This window comes from Anastrepha ludens, chromosome 3 (genome assembly GCF_028408465.1).
Source record: "Anastrepha ludens isolate Willacy chromosome 3, idAnaLude1.1, whole genome shotgun sequence".
Taxonomy (NCBI): domain Eukaryota; kingdom Metazoa; phylum Arthropoda; class Insecta; order Diptera; family Tephritidae; genus Anastrepha; species Anastrepha ludens.
Window position 1 is genome coordinate 21,812,117 of NC_071499.1, and position 23,926 is coordinate 21,836,042.

General features: G+C 39.6%; 1 protein-coding gene across 4 annotated transcripts in view; it reads left to right on the top strand.

The window, feature by feature from the left end:
* The first annotated feature begins 732 nt into the window (after positions 1-732).
* The window catches only part of LOC128857138 (uncharacterized), a 36,684-nt gene continuing 13,490 nt past the window's right edge, over positions 733-23,926 (top strand). Inside the window, exons 1-13 of one of the 4 annotated variants that reach the window (XM_054092733.1) lie at positions 735-858; positions 1,145-1,260; positions 1,359-1,500; positions 1,562-2,031; positions 2,106-2,187; positions 2,244-2,344; positions 3,880-3,987; positions 4,056-4,145; positions 4,216-8,859; positions 17,634-17,717; positions 17,809-18,119; positions 22,338-22,437; positions 23,176-23,454. In XM_054092733.1, coding sequence (XP_053948708.1) covers positions 1,222-1,260; positions 1,359-1,500; positions 1,562-2,031; positions 2,106-2,187; positions 2,244-2,344; positions 3,880-3,987; positions 4,056-4,145; positions 4,216-8,859; positions 17,634-17,717; positions 17,809-18,119; positions 22,338-22,437; positions 23,176-23,454 — 6,450 coding nt within the window. In that variant the 5' untranslated portion in view covers positions 735-858; positions 1,145-1,221. Of the gene's footprint in view, positions 1,261-1,358; positions 1,501-1,561; positions 2,032-2,105; positions 2,188-2,243; positions 2,345-3,879; positions 3,988-4,055; positions 4,146-4,215; positions 8,860-17,633; positions 17,718-17,808; positions 18,120-22,337; positions 22,438-23,175; positions 23,455-23,926 lie in introns of all 4 variants that reach the window. The other 3 variants (XM_054092735.1, XM_054092732.1, XM_054092734.1) reach the window with 3 other exon arrangements.

The window sequence follows — 23,926 nt, forward strand, 5'->3', positions numbered from 1 at the left end:
CAATGAATTTCTTAATATGTTGCTTTCATTTCTGTATATACGGATACTTTTTCTGGCAAGTGTACATACACACAACGAGGATGTGGCATCAAAATGGTGCGGAAGCGCTAGTTGGATTCTAGAAGAATCACCACTTAAACCAACCAACCCAACCAACATACACACGATTGTTTGTAAACAAAAAATGAAAACCAAATTCTTAAATTACATAATTATTAGAGATATGTATGGACCGTGAGGGGTAAAACATTGATATTTAAAAATTTTGAAATTTGTATCACGGTCCGTGGATCAAGTAAGAACTATTGATGCTTTATGATTGCTTAATTCGTTTCTATACGTCGTTTTTTTTTATCACGACGGACAATGAAAACGAATTTCTTCAGATATGGTTGTTGACGATACCAAGGGAGGAAATCTATTTGAAATCGGTTACTTTAACTTTCAGAAACTTTTCAAATTTTCCTGTTTCATTTTTAAAACTTTTAATGACACTACACAATAATTATATTAATTCTGATGCCACAAATTTTGAACGGTAATGTTCATCGCACGCGTGACTAATCACTTTAGATTTTTTTCGTTATTCCAAATATCGCGAGAATTATTGAACGTGTAGCGTTCGCCTAAAAGTTGTATCGTTGTATTTGAATACAGCTCTGGTTCTTCTACCGTACAAGAAATGAAAAGCCGAGCGTGCGTCGTTTTGTGTCGTGCCAAATGTCAAACAATTCGAAACTATAATTAACGGCAGTTGCGTTTTTTCTTTCAATCTAAAATTTTATGAACGGTAGATTTGTTTGCGAAATTTTCAACAATCCGAAAAATTACCATGAGAAATATATTATGTTAATTTAGGTAGTTCATATTGTTAATATATTATCTATATAAAACGTGACGTAAGATAACAATTAAAACGTGCAGATTGAAATCGAAACTGAATAACTCCGACATTTTGAAAAAGCACCAAGGCGGCAAAAGAGTGATTAGTAAATTTTCATCTTTTTTTGCGGAAGCTTGCAATAAATAAGAACAGAAAAATTGTCAGTTAATGTATATTCGTGTTACAGTTTGTAATTACTGTTGTGCTGTCGTTTTGTGAAGAAATAAAATTACAAAATTATTTTATAATCTAAATTCAAAGTGAGCCTGGCGGTAGTCAGGTAGGCGGCAAAAGGAAAGAAGGAATAAGCTAAGATCCAAAAATTATTCTTTGCTAACATGGAAGTGCGTAACTGGAAAAAAGTTCTTTTACACTGGGTAAGCATTAAAATTGAGTTCACAGTTGCAGTTGTGAAATGAAGCCATGAGATTTATTTCTTCTGCATGCCCATTCATGCTCTTTCGTATTCACACAGATACAGGAGTGCGGGTTCGTTCCTGGTAACTATTTTAGCCTGGAACAAACAGACATTGACGAATTCTACAATAAATTTCGCATGAATCATAAATTGGTAAAAAACACAGCACCAGAAGGGAATCTAATTGATTTTCTGAAAGGTAATAAATAATTTAATAGACAATAAATAAACATTCTTCAACTTTCTGATATCACTTCCAGACCAATACGCGGATTACACGCCACTGCTGGATGCTGAAAACACACTCAATACAACTGAGTACATTTATGCTTACTCGCTCCTGTTGCATTTTTCCTGCGTAAAGTATCCAGAAACAAATTTCCATGATATCTGCAAAAGATTGTCTGTGAATAATCAGCGATATATTGCGGCGTTTTTCAATGAATTGCTAGATTGTCAGTCGATAAGCCGAGATAAGTTGTTGTATGTTATTGCGAGTACATCACTGAAATGTGCAAACACATCGGGGGGCTCTGGTAATGATAGTCACTCGAGCGGCAATAATTCGACTGGCAATAACTTTAATCTCCCCTCATCATCATATCCGCGAATGAGCTCGCCATGTCGGACATCACGCAATGCTTCAGGGAGTAGCAGTCCACGTATGGTGCCACCAACACCAAAGTCTGCGATGTTGGAGGAGCGAACGCGAGAGCTCTACAATTTGCGGGTAAGCAATCGAAAGAGGGGTGGATTTAATTTCAAACTATAAAAATTATATGCTGAAATTTTTGCTTTCTAAAGGCTCAATTGGAGACCGAGCGATATGAGAAGGGACTACTGGAAGTGCAAATAAAACAAAATGAGGATAAAATAAGAAAATTAAGTATGTGATGTGTTATTTTCTTTTACTGTTAAATATTTAACTCCACTGCTTTGTAGATCAAGATCATAAAAAACTGCAGCAAACTATACAAGATTTAAGAAACGATATACTTACGCAAAGTACAGAAAGCAGTTCGCCAAGTAAAGATGGAGAGCAGGTGAGTGCATTTACTATTTTCCGTGTATGCTTTTATGTATGTAACAACAAAAGACTTAAAAAGAATCGTTGGAATATTTGAAAGCTGCTTTGCAATGCAGAAGAAGCAGAGTATTCCCAATGCAGTTGCAAAAGGAAGGCTGGAACTATAATTATTTATAAGCAGTGGTTAAATTTCAAGGGCCGATGTTGAATGTGAACCACACCTAAACGTCAACGACACCGCTGGATTTCTTTCTTTGGGGTTATTTGAAAAAAAGGTGTACGTTGATAAGCCAGCAACAATTCAAGAGCTAAAGGATGAGATAATTCGGCACATTCACGGCATAGAATCTCAATTATGCCTCAGCGTCATCGAAAAATTAAACCCTCGGATGGAGGTGTGCCGCCGACGCCGCGGTGGGCCGATATTTTGTTCCATACGTTTACCATACCAATATTATCATAATAGAGAGAAATGACAATAATTTCCTAAAAAAATTTTATTTTATTCAAAATCAACACCGGCCCTTGAAACTTAACCACCGTCGTCGGTGATATTTCGAGACCAAACGTCAAAACAGAGAAAAATAAAGCAACCGCTTTTGCAACGAGCGTACAGAATCGCAACAAAGTCCTCAAGTCGCTTGCCGGCAGCACTTGGGGCAAAGACAAAGAAATGTTGCTGTCGACTTTCAAAGCAATAGGCCGACCGGTTCTTAACTCTGCTGTGCCTGTCTGGTCGCCCGGAATTAGTGATACGCAATGGACGAAGCTCCAGACCTGCCAAAATATTGCTATTAGGACCGAGACAGAATGTCTCCTGATGACCCCAATACAACACGTGCATGACGAGGCTCACATGCTTCCTGTAAAGGAGCATAACAAACTGCTCAGCAAGCAGTTTCTGCTAGGGTGTCACCGTAGGCCTTACCCATGCAGACACCTGCTTGAGCCTGAGCCACCTCCCAGGCACATCTGGAGGCACTTCTTGGACAAAACAGACAGACCATTCCAGGATCAGACAGTGTACAAACAGGACATAAACGACATTCATCGGGAGACCCTTACCACCTTCTTAAGCTCCCGACCTTCGAATGCCGTTATGGGAGTCCAACCACCACCTATTGCAGACGAAGAGCTCCAGCTTCCCCGAGAGTCCCGCGTAACCTTGGCACAATTATGTTCTGGATACTGTAGCAGGTTAAACTCCTACTTATCCAGAATCGACCCCGACATACTAAACATATGTACGGCATGTGAAGGCACCCCGCACGACACTAACCACCTTTTCACAGGCCCTATCAAACCCACTCATCTAACACCTCTCTCCCCCTGGACCCAACCCGTCGAAACAGCTAGTTTCCTGGGCCTACCGTTAGATGGGCTAGACGAAGACGACCGGTGATTACACTACACTGACAGGGCGAAGATACTGCTACAACAACAACAACTTAACCACCCTTTATAATTTCATTTATTATACATTTTTTATCTTATTTACAAGCTAATAGTAAATTTTGTTCAAAACTCCACGTAATTCTTATAAATGCTTAGATGAAACGTCGTCTATGTAGAGAGCTGACACTAAAAGAGGCGGAAATAGCAAATCTTACTGAAACACTCGGAAATCTGAACGAAGAAAAATCGTTGGTGCAAGAAAAGGTAGCTAAAAATAATTTTTTAATATTGATTATAGATAAATTTTTTAAATGCATAAATTTATATTTCAGCTTAGTTTCGCTGATAAAAAAATCGTAGTTTGCATGGAGCGAATCGCACTACTGGACTTTAAAGTCGATGAGCTTACTGCTGAGTTAGAGGTACTTTTATTAAACATTTGAGTATCAAACAACTTGTCTCTAAAAAATGGTATTATTTCATTTCCAACAGCAAAAAGAGCAGACCATCAAATATTTAAATGAAAATAAACTTGAACTAGAACAGTTTATTAATGAAACACGTTCAGCAGGGAATTGCTCGCGTCCCGACTATTTAGAAGCTTCATTCTCGCCAATCACCGATGCCAGTGGCAGCTCGACCAGTCCTGAAAATCTTGCACGCTCCGTTGTAGATGTGCAATTGCGCGAGAAGGAGCACGAAAATGCTGAACTGCGCGAAGAATTGGACTCGCTGAAGAACAGTAATAAACGCCTTGCCGATTTAATACGCACCTATACGCTGAAGCATGCGCAAGAATTGAATATTTCCACAATTGTGGAAAGAATTACAGCCAAAGAGCAGGAAAGTATAGAGTTTACACCATTTGAACGTCTCGATCATTTGGTCGAATTTGTGGATCACATAGGCATGCTTTTCAAAGACGAAAAAGGAAAAGCGGAAACCTTACAAGCTGATCTGCAGGCTAAACAAAGGCGAAACGATGAACTGAGTCGCAGGTTAATGGAGTTTGAGAAGGAGATTGCCGTACTTAATAAACAATTGAATAATTTGAATAATATGAACATGGAATTGGAGCAGGGCAAGAAGCGCATGCACGAAAAACTAGGGCGCTATGAACAAGAAAATGTGAAGATAAAAGAACAAAACTTCGCAGTGGTCGATAAGCTGGAGAGTCTTGCCAAAGATTACGACACCTACAAGAATAAGTGTGCCGCGCAGCACCATGAGTTTACGGCTCAAATTAGGAAATTGGAAAATGATGTAGAAGGACGTGAGAAAACGAATTCATCGCTAAAGAAAGTAAATGACGAACTCAATGTTGAAGTGGTTGCGCTGCGAAAGAAACTCGAAACGTTACAACAAAGTTTAACGAGCAATTCGGATGAGATACGAATATTGAATGAACGCGTGAAAGGTTACCAAAGCGAATTGGAAGCGCATGATAAGACTGAAAAAATGCTCAAGGAAAAATATGAAAAGATTCTGGTACAGCACGAAGCCACCAAGCGGGATAGACGTGAGACTGCCGATCATTTGGAAGCGATGCGTAATAAAATAGCTGTGAAAGAATTTGAAATGGGTAAGATTGGCGCTGAAATAATTGAAGTGCGCAAGAAAAATGTCGAACTGGAGACGCGCATCGACACGCTCACGACAGAATTCAAAACGGAGAAGCACAACTCAGAATTGGCCATAAATTCGCGCGATGAACGCATAAGGAAAATCTCAGAAGAGCGCGATAAGTTAGAAGAATGCGCCAACAAACTGAAGAGTGAACAAGAACTGGCCGAAAAGGAATTAAAAGCGTCGAAGGAAGACCTGGGGGCAGCACTCAAAACGTTCAATGCTTTAGCTGTGCTATTTTGTGCTGATGAAACTGATGCCTCGGTAAACTTGGCGCAAAAACTGGGAGATGTGGTAGCCAATGCAAAGCGCTTACACGAGGACAAACTCGCACTTGATAGCAAATTAGAGTTGATGAGCGCTAAACACAGCGAGACAGTCTCGAAAATGGTGGCAATGGAAGATGACATGAAGAACCTCATACTGGCCAAGGAGGAATTGGAAATCAACTACAAAGCGCTATTAGAACAGAGTGAGCTGAAGTTGAATCATGCGGAAGCACAACTAAAAATATACGAAGAAGATATAGAAAACATGAAGGAGGCGTTGAAGCAGGTAACCGCAGAGATGGAAAATTCGCTGCAGTCGAACATCGAAGACCACACCGCGCGTGTTATGGAACTTGGAGTTGAGCACGATCATGTTGTCAACTCGCTCAGGGAGGAACTGAACTCAGCTAAAGTGGAACTATGCGCTAAAGAGCACGAGCTGCAGACGCTTTTGGAGGAGAGTAGAGAGGTCAAGAAGAAACTGGACGAGAGCGTACAACGCCTAGAAGCAGTGCAGCAGGAGCAGACTCAAATTGGTCAAAGCAGCGCTGAAAAGCTTAAAGCGCTCGAAGAGCAGATGGAAGTGGTAGTAGGCGAAAATAAAAAACTGCTGCAAGAAATCGACTGCTTCAAAGCTGAGCACGCAAAGGTCAATGCGAAAATCGACCAGGCTGATAACGCTTTGAACGATATAAACGGGCAGCTGTTGCAGGAGGTCAACAGTAACCACGAATTGTGCGCGAAACTAAAGGCAAGTGAGTCGCGTCTATATGAAACCGAACAAAAACTCGAGAGCATACTGAAGGAAAAGTCAAATACCATAAATGGACTGAAAACCGCATACGAAAGTCAAACAGCAGTGCTGAAACGTTCTGAAAGCCAATTGAATGCTTTGGAAAAGTCGACACTAAAACAAACGCAATCCATTGCTACACTGCAGCAAAGCCTACAAAAGGCCATCGATGAGAAGGAGCGTTTAGCAAAGGATTTTACGTCGGTTTCCTCACAGATGCAGCGCGAACAAGAAGAAAAATCTGCCTTGTTAGCTTCGTTGGAGCAAACTGCGGATCAGTTGAAAATAGCCATTTGCGAGAAGGACCAGAAGGCAATTATATTGGAGAAGAGTTGTGCCGAATTGAATAACCACATCAGAGATGCGAATGAGCTGTGCGCCAAATTGCAAACCGATCTGTCGGAAAAGGAAGCACTAGTGCAGCGTATGCAAGAGGAACAGGAGCACGAGCGCGACAATTGGCAAACGAAATTTTCGGAAATGATGCGCATGTTGACCGAGCAGTCAGTTGAGCAGGAGAACATCGATAGCATTTTGCAGCAGATCACTGCCGCCATAGAGAACCATAATAACTTGGCGGGTGATGGCGACAAGATGCCAGAAGTGGTCGATGAGTGTTTCAAGGTGGCAGAGAATGACAAGGACACGCTGCTGGGCAAACTACGCATCGCGCTGAATCGCCTGCTGCATGGCATCTCGCACTTGCATACGCAGCTCGACCAAATCGAACAGAAGCGTCAGGGCGCGGTTGAGGTTTTGGAAAAGGCAAACGATAAATTGAACAGCCAACTACTCAGTCGCAATGCGGAGATCACCGAGTTGCAGCAACAGTTGGTGGGCGAACGTAAGCGCAGCGCCTTGACGGATAGCCTAAAAAGCGAGCTGCATAATTTGAAGGACGCCCGAGAGAAGTTGAAATCACAGGTTGTACAGTTGGAGCACGAATCGGCCATCGTGAAAGAGCAACATCAAAATGCCGCCGCTGCGTTGGAACGCTTGCAGCAGGAAAAAGCAGAGTTGAAGATGGAGTTGCAACGCGCCAATGAAAATGTTACGCGTTTGATACAGGGCAGCGATACGTTGCGGCAGGAGAAGGATTCGCTGGTTGAGCAGTTGCAAGAGTTGCGTCAGCAGCTCACACAAACCAGCGCGCAGCACAGCTCGACTGAGTCGATGGTGAAGAATATTTTGCAGAATTCCACAACATTAGAACGCAAATTGGACTCCACGGAGAAAGAGCTGAAACTGTTGCGCGCGCAATTGCAAACGCTTGAAAGTAAGAAGGAGGAGCTGGCTGCTGAGAACGTGAAATTGCGTGAATCGCAAGAAGCGAGTAAGAAACGCATTGAAAAGATTTCTATAAAGTTGGGTGATACACAGGCGCGTTGCTCAAAGGTTGAACACGAAAATGAGAAATTGAACGAGTCGTTGAATGCGTCAAAGGTAGCTACGGAAAAGTTGAAGCGCGAAAAAACTCTGCTAGAGAATGAGAAACAAACACTGCAACGCAGTCAACAGCAGCTCATCAATAAGGTGAATCAACTGGAGCAAATTAAGACATTACTCGAGACGGAGAAAAAGAAACTAGAAACCGCTGAGGCAGATGCCACAGCCAGACTGACAAAACTCGATAAAAATCGTCAGCTAAACGAAGAGAAAATACGAAAATTGAACTATTCGTTGGAGACGACCGAGGCGAGCAATGTGCGCTTGAATCACGAAATTGGTGCCATCAACTCGGAGCTAAACAAATTGAGGCAGACGATTAGTGCCGATCGCACTGCTGAAGATTTGGAGAAAGCCATTCACGAACGCGACGAAGCGCTGGCACGCGCCTACGAATTCGAAGCGCTTGCCCAAAAGCTACAAACCGATGCTCAACATTTGCAAGAGCAGAATTCCAATATAAACGATCAATTGGCGAAAATTTCATTAGCCCTGCAAATATCACAGGAGAAATGTGAAGCGCTGGATCAACAATTGCGCAACTTGGCAATCGATATGTGTGCGTTGAAGGAGGAAAAAGTCCAGATTGAAACTGAGCATTTGTATACGTGCGCCAAGTTGAAAGAGTACGAAATAAATAGTGACAATTTGCGTTCGGAGCGCGACGAAAAAGTGCTCACACTCGAAGCCGAAGCAGAGCAACTTCGCAAGGAGTTATGCCGCAAGACGGACGAGATTTCAACGTTGCAGGGCGAGCGCGACTCGTTGCGCAATGGCAATAAAGAAGAGAGCGTAGAAGTCGTGCAACTGCGTGAACGTTTGCACGTAACCGAGGCGTTGGCTGAGTCAGAGAAGAAGGCCAATGCACAGTTGCGTATAGATAACCAAATTTTCCAAGCTAAATATCAAGAAATTAAGCAACGTCTACAGGCGAGCGAGGAGCGCATCAAAGAGAATCGCTTGGAAATGGAAGGCAAACTGGAAAAAATGAAAAATAAAATGGTGAGCGAGCAAACATAAATACTAATAAATATGTAGGTATTTGAAGTAATTTATACTCAGTGTTGTATGTAGTAGTTAAATGTTTTGTCACTGTAGTTGAACAACGTCTTTATGTACTCCAGCAATTCCCACCTGTAGGGACATCACACTGTCAATTTTTGTGAATAGACGTTAGGTAGTTAGGCCTAGAAAGATTATGTTAAACTCTCTGCTGCAAAGCGAATGAACCTGCAAATTAACGGTGTCCTTGGCATTTTTATAATACTTCTCTGTTGCTAGTGCAATAGGCTCGCAATGTGTTATCGAAATTTGAAGTCAAAGGGAAAGAGCCTACATCAATTTTTGAACTTGTAGTACAGGGTGGGGGGCGGCCGCCGTAGCCGAATGGGTTGGTGCGTGATTACCATTCGGAATTCACCGAGAGGTCGTTAGTTCGAATCTCGGTGAAGGCAAAATTAATAAAAACATTTTTCTAATAGCGGTCGCCCCTCGGCAGGCAATGGCAAACCTCCGAGTGTATTTCTGCCATGAAAAAGCTCCTCATAAAAATATCTGCCGTTCGGAGTCGGCTTGAAACTGTAGGTCCCTCCATTTGTGGAACAACATCAAGACGCACACCACAAATAGGAGGAGGAGCTCGGCCAAACACCTAACAGAAGTGTACGCGCCAATTATTTATTTTATTTTAGTACAGGGTGGGGTGGTGAGCTTTTGCCCCTACATTTGGTTAGTTGCTATTGACGAAGTTCTGATAATGCTAAATAAGGCTGGGATTAAGATAGTAGCATACGCCGATGACTTGGTCCTGAAGGTATCGGGACGGTTTCCCTCAGTCATGGCTGAGATTTTGGATAGGTCACTGGCTGTACTCAGTCGCTGGGCTGCAGTAACTTTGCCCTGTCAATGTAGTGTAATCACCGGTCGTCTTCGTCTAGCTCATCTTTCGGTACACCCATTTATCTAACACCCCTCTCCCTCCAACAAAAGTCGCTGGGCAGCCATTTGCGGCGTCCGAATCAACTCCGACAAAACGGAGCTGGTGTTATTTCCCAGAAAATATATATAGTACTTCCACCCTTTCGACTTCCCAAATTAAACAACCACGTTCTCCCGCTCTCATCGAAAGTTAGGTATCTTGGAGTGATACTTGACTCAAAACTGCATTAAAAGCTGCACATTGAAAATCGGGTAAAGAAGGCCAGTATAAAATTCAATTCTTGTAAATCTATGTTCGATAAAAAATGGGGACTCAAGCCATACAACGCGCAAAACCGCCAATTTTAACGTATGGATGTCTGGTTTGGTGGGAAGCTCTTCGGAAGGGCTATAATATCACTAAACTGGGGAGGGTGCAAAGAACTGCATGCATTGGCATTACCCCAGCGCTGAATGTCCTTTTGCAGTTACTTCCCATCGACTTGTACGTTATTTCCATCGCAGCTCAAAGTGCAATCAGGTTGAAGGCGGTTGACCTCTGGAGGCAATCTCTCAAGGGACATAGTAGCATTTTCGGGCAGTTAACACCGTATTTCTCCGAACTTCGAACAGATCTCTCTATCCGCAAACTAGAGTTTGGGGGTCGTGCTAGGGCAATCTATCCAAATAGGCAGGATTGGATATAGGGGAAAATCTGCACCGAAGCTTGCACCTCTGTCTTCACTGACGGCTCCAAGATGGAATCGAGAGTCAGAGCAGGGGTTTTCTCTAAATCAGCCAATTTATGTATATCTTTTAAACTGTCGAATACTGTTAGTGTTTTTCAAGTGACGACGCCATGGTGCAGATCGAAACTAGTAAACTACTGTAAGAAGGAAATCAAATGTCTTGGGTGTGCAGGTAACAATTCTCTAATTGGAGTTCCAGGACATAGGAACATAGAGGGAAATGAAATGTCTGATGAGCTTGCCAGGAAGGGACTGAATTTGCCTCAGAGACCTCCTACCCCGGCATCGGTGTCTCTTTGACAGAAGGGGAACTGCACAAATTATTGCTCACTAAAGCGCATGTGCTATTTTGAAAACCATTTGACCCCAGTACAATATACAAAGGGTCTCAGAAAGTCCTTTGGACTCCTCGCCATTCAATTTCTAAATTTGACCCCCATTGCAGGAGCTGTGGGGACCTTTCAGAGAAGGAGACTGTTGAGTACTTTCTCTGTAAATGTCTGGGCTTGGCAGCTAGACGGTTAAGATCACTGGGTGCTCCTTTCTTCGACAGCCTGGGGCAGTGCGCCAAGCTAAATCCCATCTATCTTCTAATTTTAAATGATTTTGAGTGATGGAAATCTTTATTTTAACCTTTACGCGCTCCATTCCTTGTTTGTTTGTCAGTCTACTTGTCTAGTTCACAAGTGTCAAATATGCTTGACGTATGACGCCTCTCTCTCTCTTTTTGCCTTGCTCCTATTTGGGATCGGCCCTTCTTGCCGTCATGCGCCAGGTTACTCTGTCCTGCGTCGTTACATCAAAAAGATGCTGCTCTCTTATGCCCCTTTGTATCGTATTTAGGACCAGGTCGATTGTGGTCTTCCTGTAATTCTTGTTAGTTCGGTTAAGTTCACGGCAAGTTTGTCAATGTGATCATCGTCTCTAAGCATTACGTTTCCGTACCATCTTACCCCGCCTTTTCTCCGAGATTGGTGCAATTTTCATATCTTCTCGTACCATGATGTTTTTCACTATGTCCACGCGCGTTATTCCTGTCGCCCAGCGAAGCATTCTCATTTCCGCTACGTGCATCTTCCGTTTGGGCTTAGCTTGCGTTGTCCAACATTCCTGACCGTACAGCATTACTGGTCTCACGCAGGTACAACTTTCCCTTAATCGCTAATGGCATTTTCCTGTCAAATAAGACGCCCGTCAGGGTGCGCCACTTTAACCCCGCCGCTTTAACTATGTTTGTCGCGTCTTTGTCTATGTTTCCATTTTCGCTCAGGATTGATCCTAGGCACTTGAAACTTGTGGTTACTCTTGTTGACTGTCCATTAATACATGGGGCATCTCGTTGGCCTTTTTCCTTTTCGCCAAACTGTAGGTGCAGGTATTCGGTTTTCTTCACATTTATGCGCATTCCATTGTTTGTCAATATTCCATTCCAAGTGTACAGTTGTTTCTCCAAGCAAGCGAGGCCGTCATTAATTAAGACTGCATCGTCCGCATCAAGGATATTCCATGGCGGTTTGTCTTGAATGTTAAAAATCAACGGGCTGAGTGCTGAACTTTGGGGGACACCGATCATCACTGGGAGCTTTTGCGTTAGTCCGTCAGATGTACATACATACATGCATGGGGGTTTCGTGGTACATGTCTTGAATTAGTTTGATGTATTGTTCTGGTATTCTTTTAGCTCTTGAGGACAGCCATACTAATTGCCTAGGCACCTTATCGGAGGCCTTCTCTAGATCTACAAAAACCATATGCAGATTTTTTTCCTATACGGCTATAGCGGCTCCATAACCATCACCCATAATTGTTGATAATACTGGCGCTTATTTTAAAAATTGCAAATGGGATCAAATTCACCCTGTCTACCACTATTTTTTACCTTTAATTTTTTGTTACGTTCCTACAAAATCTGTTGTGGTTTGTTTTTTCGGTAAACGAAAATGTGGAAATGTTTTTAATATATTATTTTGTGAACAAATTTTTAAATTTAAAGCAGAATGCGAAGTTGCTGGGCTTTGTCAAGCCTCCTATGGACATTTCTTCCACCCATGTGAAGGTGGCCTCATTGGAAACATGTTCCGTCAATCTCAACTTTCGTATAATGAAGCAATGCATTTGAGCGCGATCTCGAGACTATCCAACTCTTCTCTCTGTCATAGCCCGTTGAGAAATGCTAGCTCGTTGCAAAACGTCTATGATGTGTCACATAGACGCACTCAGCTTCTTCAGTTTGCACGTTACCATGAGGAAGGAGTCTTGCGGTGTGAGATGGGCTGTGTTCTTTGTTAAATGAACTGCTCTTAATTTACGTATTTTTAAAGCAACCTAGTAATTTCTTTCGCAACCTATATTTGAATTGAATCGGGCTGTCAGAATGTATTCTCAGCCATACTGGTCCTGGACATGCCGAGCAAGTTTTTGCTCAGATAAGATTTAGATTTATTGTATATTTGCACTTCGATCTGATGGTCTTTGTGCCCTCTTCTCATCACAGTACCTCATCCACACCCAGCCCCTTATTAAACTTAATATAGAGGTTGGACTGAGCGTGTATGCCTTTTCCGTACTATAGCGCTGCATTCAGGGAGAAGGTGCATTGGTGTCTCCTGGGATTGGTCACAGAAACGACAAGAGTCAGAGGACCATATCCCGATCATGTGCAGTTGACTACGCAATCTGCGATGGTCTGTGGGAATGCCCGTGAGCATTCTCAGTTTATCCTTTAGGAAAGTTAAGAGACTTTTAAACTCTTAAACTTTTTTGGTGTCGCTCAGAATGGCGGTTCGCTCATTCCGGAAGTTCCTATCTGATTTAATCTCTGCACATAGGCAGATTATGAAGAAATGATTGCCGATGAACCGGGCTGGGATCAACTTAGCTGTGCGAAAAAGACGACTGAATGAGGTTCTGTGCATTTTGCTCTATATTTTCGTTAAAAATGAAAAAAAAAAATGTAAAGTCCAGCATTTTCAATAAAATTGCTAATCCAAGCAGTAGAAGTTAGCGGCAAAAATAATATAATAATTTTCGCTTTTACTCCTCTAAAAACTGAACAAGCCGGTGAAATACTGACATCTGCTGACGAAAATATTTCGAAGATCTAAAAGCTTGAACTTTGTTAAATCAAGTGTTAGGGCAAATAAAAAATTCTGATTATTTTTTCTTTTCATTTCGATGGAATTAACTTAGCAAAAATTTAAATAAAATTAGCGTCATTTCATGGGATAATTTTTGCACATTTTTGTAAAAAAACTTGACACACAGTCTCTTTGGTTTTATACAACAAGAAAATTGTTCGAATTCTTGAAAAGGTGACAATCGTTTGGTGCCAGTTTCAGGCTATGCAGTGGAAGCGATAGAGCCTCTCATTCAAGATCCGCAGTTTCTGGCGCGTCCTTCATAATGTGTGCGGTCTGGTATTGTCTTTATGGTACACAACACTATTTCTATTCACCAAATCTGGCTGCTCCTGGGCGATTGCTTGCTTCTGATCTGATCACTTTTTGACAGTAGGGGTCCGATTTGAGTGTTTCGTGGTAGCTGGGAGTAACTCGGTAGTAGATGATCCCTTTCCAATCTCACCAAATGCCCTCTCCAAATGCACAGCTTAATTTTAAACCAAATAAGCAGCTAATCTTAATTGTTGATTCGGGCTTGGGACGACCTCTTTCATATTCCTGCATTTCAGCAAGTAATTGTAGAGTTTCATACGGCCCAAAAGATTGTTTTGCGTAAATTCGCGTACATAAAGTTTCTTCTGGAGACCAATGAGACCGAAGTTGGAGGAAGTGCTCACATGCCAGTCAACCTTCACGATTTTCATTATTTGATCGACATTTTCAACGATTTGATACTTATTGCGTTTATAAATAACAATTTTTTTGTCGGCTTGCTGCGGCATTTTGGCTTGGTCGTAGTGAAACTACGTTTTTGGACTTTATTTTGGAACGCTGTTTTACACAATGACTTCACCAAATATGAAACTGAAATACTAAAACTGTTGCGTAGTGCGACCTTTAAATATATCACCGTATGGTACGGCCCAATGCAATGCACTCAGACACAATTAAATCCATTGTACTGCACTCGGATTCCTCTTCTTTAAAGCTACCCGACCTCCGAAGAAATCTGAATAGATCTTTCGGTGCCAAGAGGCCAAGTTGGACGATTCTTAACACATCAGTGCCAACAACCTCAAGCCTAATTCGAGCGAAGGCGGGGCAAACGCACAGAAAGTGGTCCGCCGTCTCATTCTCCTCTCAACATGCTGGGCAGAGTACACTGTCTGAGAGGCCCACATTTTCCATGTGCTTTGCCTTTAGAAAGTGGCCCGTCATCAGGAGAAACTGTGACAGTCGGTCGGACATGACAGGTAACATCAGTTTTGTCCATCTGCAGCCTCTCTCAGCTTGCCAAGCTCGCTTCTTGGAGTTAGAGTCGCCCGTTTGCTAACCGTGGCTTTGATGGCTGCAGAAGGGAGTGGCAGAACGGGCTCCGGGCCAGAGATCTCGTTACCCACGTGTCCCGGAACCCATGTTAGCATCAGGCTATTATAGCTACCGACACAGTTCAGCCTAGATTTACAGGACTCGACTACCCTTGAAGTGGTTAGGGGCTGTCTAAGGCCATGAGCGCAGCTTGGCTGTCGCTGCTAACACATACAGATCTGCCTCTCCATCTGCTTCCACAACAAAGTTCATCGTTTTTGAACAGCATATACATACGTCCGTTTGAAACACAGATACGTGCATTCCAAGAGCAAAGAGTAGTTTTGTCCCGCTGGATTCCACGTAGACCCCAGAGCCAGAGCCGTGTTCGCTGGAGCCATCCGTGAAAATGCGAAAACAGTGTTTGCCGGGCTCATTTTCTTAGTTTGGCCACAGTTGAGCCTTTGGCAGCACCACACTGATTCTCTTGTCAAGCACGACTCTAGATAGCATGGAGTCAAGGGGCATGGCGAGGATTGTTGGATCGATATCCATGCCTACTTTATTGTCCAATGCCGGACAGGGGCCGTACGAATTCCCATTGTGTTTCAGCATGCAGATGGCCTTCAAGGTCTCTCCTTGGATGAAAACATCAAGTGGTGGTAGACTAATCAGAGCATCTGATGTCGGGCCTGAAGTAGTCCGAAAAACTCCCACGCAACAGATGGTCACAGTGCGTTGTAGTCTCGATAAGGTCCTCCTGACTCCCACGAGAGGGAGTCTACTCATCCAGACCACTGATGCATAGGTGATAATAGGTCTTGTCATAACCATGTAGATCCATAGGAGGTTTGCATTTGCCATTTGCCGCTATTAAAAAAACTTTTTCTATCTTTGCTTATTCACGCAGGTCTGGAAATTATGGGCCTGTTTATATACTCCATACTTACTTATATATTATCTGGGTATTTGTGCGTCGTTTGCGTAAAACTATGCCAAAACATCTCTCCAAATAGCTCCACAACCGGCGTATTCGTCTTTCTTGTGACTTCTCAAAAATTGAAAATATCTCACCGTTTCGAGTTGGTAGATGTTCAAGTGAATTGAATGGTTTCTGAAACCGTTTCGAAAATTGGAAGTGTATTTTTTGGAGGTGGTTTATTGAAGGGCACGAAAAAAGCTTTGGAAGAAAAAAAAAACTTAATATACAAAATTTATAAAAAATATCGCCTCCCAATACTTGTAATATGCGTGATATTAGAGTTTAGAACCATATAAATATATTGGCATCGCCACGAGCGTTTCGGAACACCCCATAGAAATACACAAATTTGTTATTTGATTAAAACAACGAACTTTTTTTTAGATCCCTTTAGCGTTTTTAAGTTAAATTTTATTTCCAAAGCACAATTAGCGAAACATCCAATGCCACACATCCACCACATTCACATGCACGCGTTGCTCTCAGTTCACACAGATTTTGAAATATGAAATCTCTTTATCAACACGATCATCATCCACCAATGTCACTCACCAATGCCACCGCCTCTGTTGCTCTTAAGTTAATTCATCATTATTTTTTCGATTAAATTACTACTTTCATTTAAGCGCATACAGCTTTTCTGACCATAGTTTTTCTTTTCCTTTCTTCTTTTTAAATCGAACTTACAACGCAGACGCAATGTCACAGGTTCGAAATCTATGGGACCAGGACAAAGTGGAAAAATCGATTCAACACCTGTTTCAGATACTTTATTGTTGTATTCTTGTTGCAAGTACTGCTTGTTATTACGCTCAATTTATTTATGAGGCAAAATGATATGGAGCTGTTATTCAAAAGCAATTCCCCTCCTGTATTTTGAACGATATGCACGATGCAGGACATTAATATTAGTATACCTCCGAGGCTCGCATCATCCCATTCAATGACTTTTAGCGATAGAATGAATTATTGGTTACAGTATTTTAGCTTATTCTTAAATCTAAAACTGTGTGCATGCGCGTCCAATTTCAGTTTATGCAATCGAATATTTTTTTTTTTCATAGTTTTGTTATTGTAAAATTTTCATGTATATATGTTTAGAAATATATAGTATTTTTTCGAATGTTAACGTACACTAATGAAATGCAGTATTTACTGTAATTACTTCTGATTGTTCGTGTATGCATGTGAGCGCACATATACAGACATACAACGACGTGTTATAGAATTTAGCCTATAAGTAGAAGTGAAGAAATCACTGTGCAGCTGTGATGTCCCCACTTTAAATATCATCCACATCATTTACGTTATTGCTTAACTATTTCCAGAGCTAAATTTTTTGAAAACTAAATTTCAATATTCAATATTAACGAACCTGTTTTTTAGACCTCTACGCATTTAGCATACATTTAAATACAACTACTGATATTAGTAGAGGCTAGAGGCAATGGAATAGGCATAGGCAGCACGCGCATTTCTTTAACATACTTCCTTTAGTTTAAATTAGCAGTATATCATTTTTTCATTGAAGTTTAATCTTAAAAAAAAAATATTCTCATTTTGCGCCCTTTGTTATTTTCTCAATTTCAATTTGTCCTCTTGCGTTCGATTTCCCCACATATGTAAACTTCGAACCGCCTCTTCACCTCGATCCAAATTGCTTAACGTTTTCCCTGTATGTACCAAACCACCTCACATCAGAAAACACTCTATACCGAGGAAGTAGCGAAAATGAAAGACAAACAAGATCGCGAACGCGAGGAAATGGGAGTGTTGAAGGCACAGGTAAGTGGAACAAATATGAAATAAATGAAATATATAAATATTATATGAAATATTCAAAAACTATCGTTACCATTTGTATTTTTGAACGCAGAATGCCAAATATGAGGAGCATATACGCAAACTCTCCGATCAAATTATGCGCACCAATGACCGTGTTTTGGAATATCAAAAGCAAAATGCCATACTATCTACCAAAGTGAAACATCTGAAGGATTGTGAGAGTGATCACTTTAAACGTCCTAGTTTGGCGACGAATTCATTGCCAAGATCGCTATCGTCGGCGGCATCCAATGCCGCGACAAGTTCGAATTTCGCAATGGAGGATGAGGAGGGTGAAGTGTTTAATAATACATACCTGACCGACTTGCAAATAGGAAGAATGTCAATGTGTCGCGACGTTTGGTAAGTGCACATACATTTTAATAGTAATTATCATTTCCGATATGCGAAAACGACAAATTCGTAATCGAAGGCAAATATTTAAAATTAAGGGGTTATGTACACTTGTAAGGCTGAAAAATCACGTTTTTTTGAGAATTTTTTACAAAAAACGATTTTATTAAACAAATACAATTTTTAATTATTCAAATAATGTCTACTTTAAAGTTAATTATAGCACGCAAAGTTAGTGAAAATATTGAAGTGCACGGCTCCTGCAGATGATGTCCCAAATGTCCTCCAAAAAAAGCGTTCGACGCCGGACAAAATATCTCCGGTTTGGATTATCTGTAATCGAAAAACCAATTAGATTCTTTTTGTGGATAGATAAAGCTAGGTATTAATCGAAGGAATAGTCAAAATTTTAATTTTTGATAAAATGGCGGCTATAGGAAAAAAAAATCGAATTTTCTACAAAAATTTTCGCGAAAAATTGCCTAAAAAAATAGAAAAAATCATCAGAATTCTTATTCTTTCGACTATTTATTTATTTATTTATTAATAATGAAATATAATTATAAATAACTATATTACAAAAAAGAGGCACTAGCTACTAAGACTATCGGCCTGATGTTTATCTATTGTAATATATCTTAACATTACTGAGTATAACAACTTTAGATTAGGGAACATTAATTGTATTATACAAGATATAGTAGATTGTTTTGGTATATAAACTTGTTAAATATCTTTAACATTATCGGGTGAGTATTTTCTTAATGCGACAGAAGGTGATTGGTTTTTAAATATGTTTTTCCTACTATTGGAAAACTTAGGGCAATGATCTAAAATGTGATTTATAGACAGTGGGCGGTTGCATATACTACACTCGGGGGCTGCTTTACCAGTTAGGAGGTGTTCGTGGCTAATTTTAGTATGACTAGACGGCATCTTGTGAAAATTTTTAGCTGGATATCTGGCCTATTTCGTTCCGGATTTATGCGCTTGTAGGCGTGCTGATATTTGCACCAATCGTTGTGTGTGAATTCTTTAATAAAGGCAACTCCTTGTTCGTTTACCACCGCAAATGAGGTGTTCAGGTTGTCTTTGGATCCGTCTGTGAATACAAAGCTCCAGCCATTAGTGCTCCACTCACTATGTATTTCGTAAAAAAGCTTTCTGTATATCAGGGAAGAGGTATTGCATTAGTCTTTCGACTAATACCTGGAGAATATATCTGAGAAGGTTGTGTTAAAATTTCAAGACGATCGGTTCAGCCATTTTTGAGAAAGCGTGTCCACCGACTTCGAAAACACGGTTTTGAGAAAAACGCGTTTAAAGTTTGAAAAGCACTTGACATAGGGTAAAAATTCTCTGAAACGCCTTTTCAAATTTGCGTGTAACTTCGAAAATATTCCCCGGAACGATATTAACTTTTCTGTGTGCATTCTTAAATGTACATATGTACATTAAGAAAAATAAAATAAAAACAAAATCGATATTTTGAAAATTCTAACTGTATATAACGCACGCCTTAACCAAGAAAACGGAATATCGATTCTATGTCGATTTGTTCATCGTATATTTTATTCGTATCGAATGGAGTGAAATAAAACAGCGGAGTTTTTAATCTGTAAATAATTTTAAAATATATAAATATACTCGTTTTCGAATGCCCTAACATTAAATTAGGGCCAATTTTATATATGTATATATTATATAATCTTGTGCCTGATCGAAGCTTTTTTTGGTTTTCAAAATTAACAATATGGCGGCCTCAGGAAATATTTTTTCATGTGTTCCAGAAAATAACCGACAATTAATTGGTAAAAAAATCGAAATTTTTGAAAAAAAAAACCCTTCGATCAAGCACGAGTTTTTCAAAAGCAGCATACATTTTATTGAAACCTACCAAGCGGTTTTTAAGTTGCAGTGATCACCAGTTCAAAAAACATAGTTTTGAGAAAAACGCATTTAAAGTTTTTCTATCGATTACCAGAGCGCCCGCGTGTCTTTTGTTAATTATTGAACAACTCGAAAAGTATTTGTCGGATTCACTTCAAATTTTCACACAATATTTTTAAGATATATCATATTTTAAGAATTTACAAAAAAACATCCAATTTTTTTAAAATTCTGACTACCTCTAATCCCTTAATTTATTTCAAAATGCAACAAAGCCTAGCGTTTTTCTCCTATTAACCCAGCGATTTTCTTCTGTTAAATTAAACACACATATTTTCGAACTTCTGCAGGTTAAAATTTAATGCATAATAGTTAAATACAGGTATCCCTCGTATAACGCGATAGTTACGTTCCAGAAGAATTGCGCGTTATGTAATTCCGCGTTATCTAAAACATAGTTTTCATATAAATTTGAGGGTTATGTTCCAATAGGTTTTTTTTTTAATCAAATACATACAAAATAACAGATGCACATATATTTCAACTCAATACTAAAGTTCAGATTTCTTATACAATTAAAAACACAAAATATGAATAATAATACATATGCACATACATATTTCAAAATTCAAAAAACAAAACTTAAATAATTATGTGCACATTGAAAAATTTAAAAACAAACTAAAACAAATTAAAGGTTTATTAAAAACTTTATTGTTATTCTTCAAACTTCTTATGGTAATTAAACTGTTTCACTGTTTTCAAAGATCTTTGCATGTGGGCGTTTTGGGGGAGCAATAGCTTCATCAGAAGATATTTCTTTAACATAGTTTTCGCTATTGGGTAAGAAACTAGTTGTGGGACCTTGTGGTTCTTCTACTGGTTTTATAATTGCAAAATCTGTTATCAGTTTTTGATGGGTGGTTCTTTTAAGCTCCTTTTCTGGTATACTCACACATGTTGTGAAGGCAAAAAAGGGTAATTCCCGGTTTACATTAAAAATACATTACATATTATATATATGTGGTACGCAAATTAGTGTTACCAGATTTTATAATTATGTATTTTCCCCTTCGCGTTATATAAGCCTAAATTTCGCGTTGTACTGAAACCTAATTTTTCCAAATCGCGTTATATCGAAACCGCGTTGTATAAGACCGCGTTATACAAGGGATACCTGTATATATTCGCATAAGACTCACTGTTTAAAATACTTCAAATGTACCATTTAACAATTAACATTTACACAATTGCCTACGATTCAAAATGAAATTCAAAAACACGTTTGGTTGGTGACATTTTTGTCAACGGAAATTGGAATACCGGATAACGATAATTTTGTCACATTTTTGGGAAACAAAACAATGCCTGTCGCGACAAAATTTGTCATTGTCATAGTCAGTTTTATAAAATAGGCCCCTAATCGGGCCTACACTGCGTATACGCAATTCCACGTTAGCAGTAGTTGCATTTACAACAAAATGTAATACTTTCTATTTCAACAGCCATCCACGAGCTGAAAAAATCCAAATGATATTGGACATCTTATTAATATTTATTTTATTTTTGTAAGAAATAAAAAAAATGGTCGAGTGCAAAACTGTAACATTTATCTTTATTTGCATTATTGCTTACTACTAGTGTTGTTGTTGTTACATTGACACCAAACCGGTTTGAGAGAGAGAGTACATACATGACAATAAAGTTATGCAAAAAAAAATATTTGGTTTGTGAAAACATGCCTAAAAAAAATTTGTTGAAATAGAAAGCATTACCTTTTGTTACAGTTTTGCTCTTCAGTGTACCTATATATAGTTAATAGTGAAGGTTGTAAGTCGCGCTTAGCTTAGATTTTCCAAAAGTTACCAGAAACATCCTATTAAGTATTGTATTACAACCCATTTTACTTTAAAACACCACGGGTTGGGCTCGTAATATGTAAACATTGCAAGTTCGTTGACAAGCAAACTGGTGATATGAGCTCAACAAAATATAGGGGTTGAATTAAGACCGTCTGTTTTGAATTTCGATGTTTTTGGCTGATGGATGGCTGCCTCGTGACTGAAAGCTGCTGTTGGTCCATAATTGATGGCTTTTCAAGCTTATTTCTTTGGGGCACTCAGACAACATCTTCATAATTGAAATAGTATTTTCGGTCTGACACTATATTAAAATGTTTAATGGATTAGTCATTCACAAACTACTGTTATATGAACAAAATTGCAATACCCCACCTATTCTAGCACTAAAAATGTGCTGGGTATAGAAATAAATGTATTAAAATTCTATTATTTATAAGAAATAACTCAAAGATTTCCTTACTCTTTACATTTTCAGTGCTGAGGAATTACAATACCGAAATTCATTGTTACCACCACACCTGAAAAGCACCTATGCTGCTCAATATGACCACGGTTTGCATGAAGATGAATTGAAAGTAAGCACTACCAGCATAAGCACAAAGTCGACTCAAGACACCGCACCCTCAGAGGGAGAAACAGCAGTGACAACATCAAAACAAGTATCGCATTTTATCACTTCCAGTATTTTTCCAAAAATAACGATGCAAAATAATTGCAAATACTTAGGCAAGCAGGCGCTTTAAACAGAAAAAAGCCAAAATCACAACAATAAAAAGTGACTAAAATGTACTTTTGTACATTTGCAAAACAAAACAAAAATTATTTGTAAATAGAAGTGTACCTCCCCCCATGAAGTGAACGTAAAGAGCACAATGCGAGACGAGGAGAAAACGAAGTTATGTTTCTGTGATATTTCTACGCTTGAAAAACTGTTCATTTCACATAAAAATTGTAAGGGTTTACTTTCGCGTCTAATAAATTTCTCTTATACACAGATATAAACAAAAACAAAAAAACAATGCATGTAATTGAAATTAGAAAGAGAATTAGAAAGAATATCGTTTCCACTTTTAGTGCATTGGCATATTTGTAATTGTTGTTGTTGTTGTGCTCATGTTTATTGCATTGTCCTGCTCTAAGAATGTTAAACGATGTTTAAAAAATGTGCACTTGTTTCCTAAATGTTTCGTGTCAGCAGCGTTCGACGCTTACTGTTGTCTGCATAGAATTTAATATTTTACTATTGCGCCTTGCATTCCTTATTAAAAATAAATATTTCTTTTTTTTTTATATAATTACCGCTACTCTCTTAGGAGGGACCACATAGCTTGGATGATAGCATGAGTGCGTTGCTCAGCACAACGAGTGGCGGTGGTGCGCGCAAAAAACTTACAGGCATCACTAATTACAAGCGTCCAGGTCCGCCTACACCCAGCAAACATGGCGGTCGACTTTCGCTGGGCAGTTCGGAGCCACCGCGTGAAATACTCAAGGAGGTGAACCTTCAGGGCGGGAGTTCGGCAAAGACACCAGTACGTTTCGGCTTCTTCGCTTCCAAATTCAGCATGGGCCATAGCAATTCAAGGGATGAGGTGAGTTTCATTTGTGGCACTGTTTAATGTTGTTTTTTTTCTTGTTTTCAATATTTGTATTGAAATTTGAGCACTTCTAAGTATTAAGTAGGTTTGCATGAAATACAGACGAGATGTGGCTATTGAATAACGTAAATTCAAACAAAATATTTTACAGCGTCCGTCTCGTTATTTAATAGACAAATTACCTATGTGCATAGATTTGCGAGTAATTTATGTTTTATAAGTCCTCAGTTTACTTTGAAAGTGAGTTGTGCATTGTTCTTGTTTCTCTGTTGACTTTTTGTGATTTCCACCCATAAAAATTTTACTGCAAAAAGGTAAATTTATTTATTGCATCGCACAGAGCCTTCCTACGGCAGCTTAATGCAATTGTACTCGTATTGTATATAAAGGGACTTTCAAAAGACGCGCCTAGTCCCGTTGTTTTAAAATAAAACATGAAAACATTTAAAACCTTTCAGACTTCCTA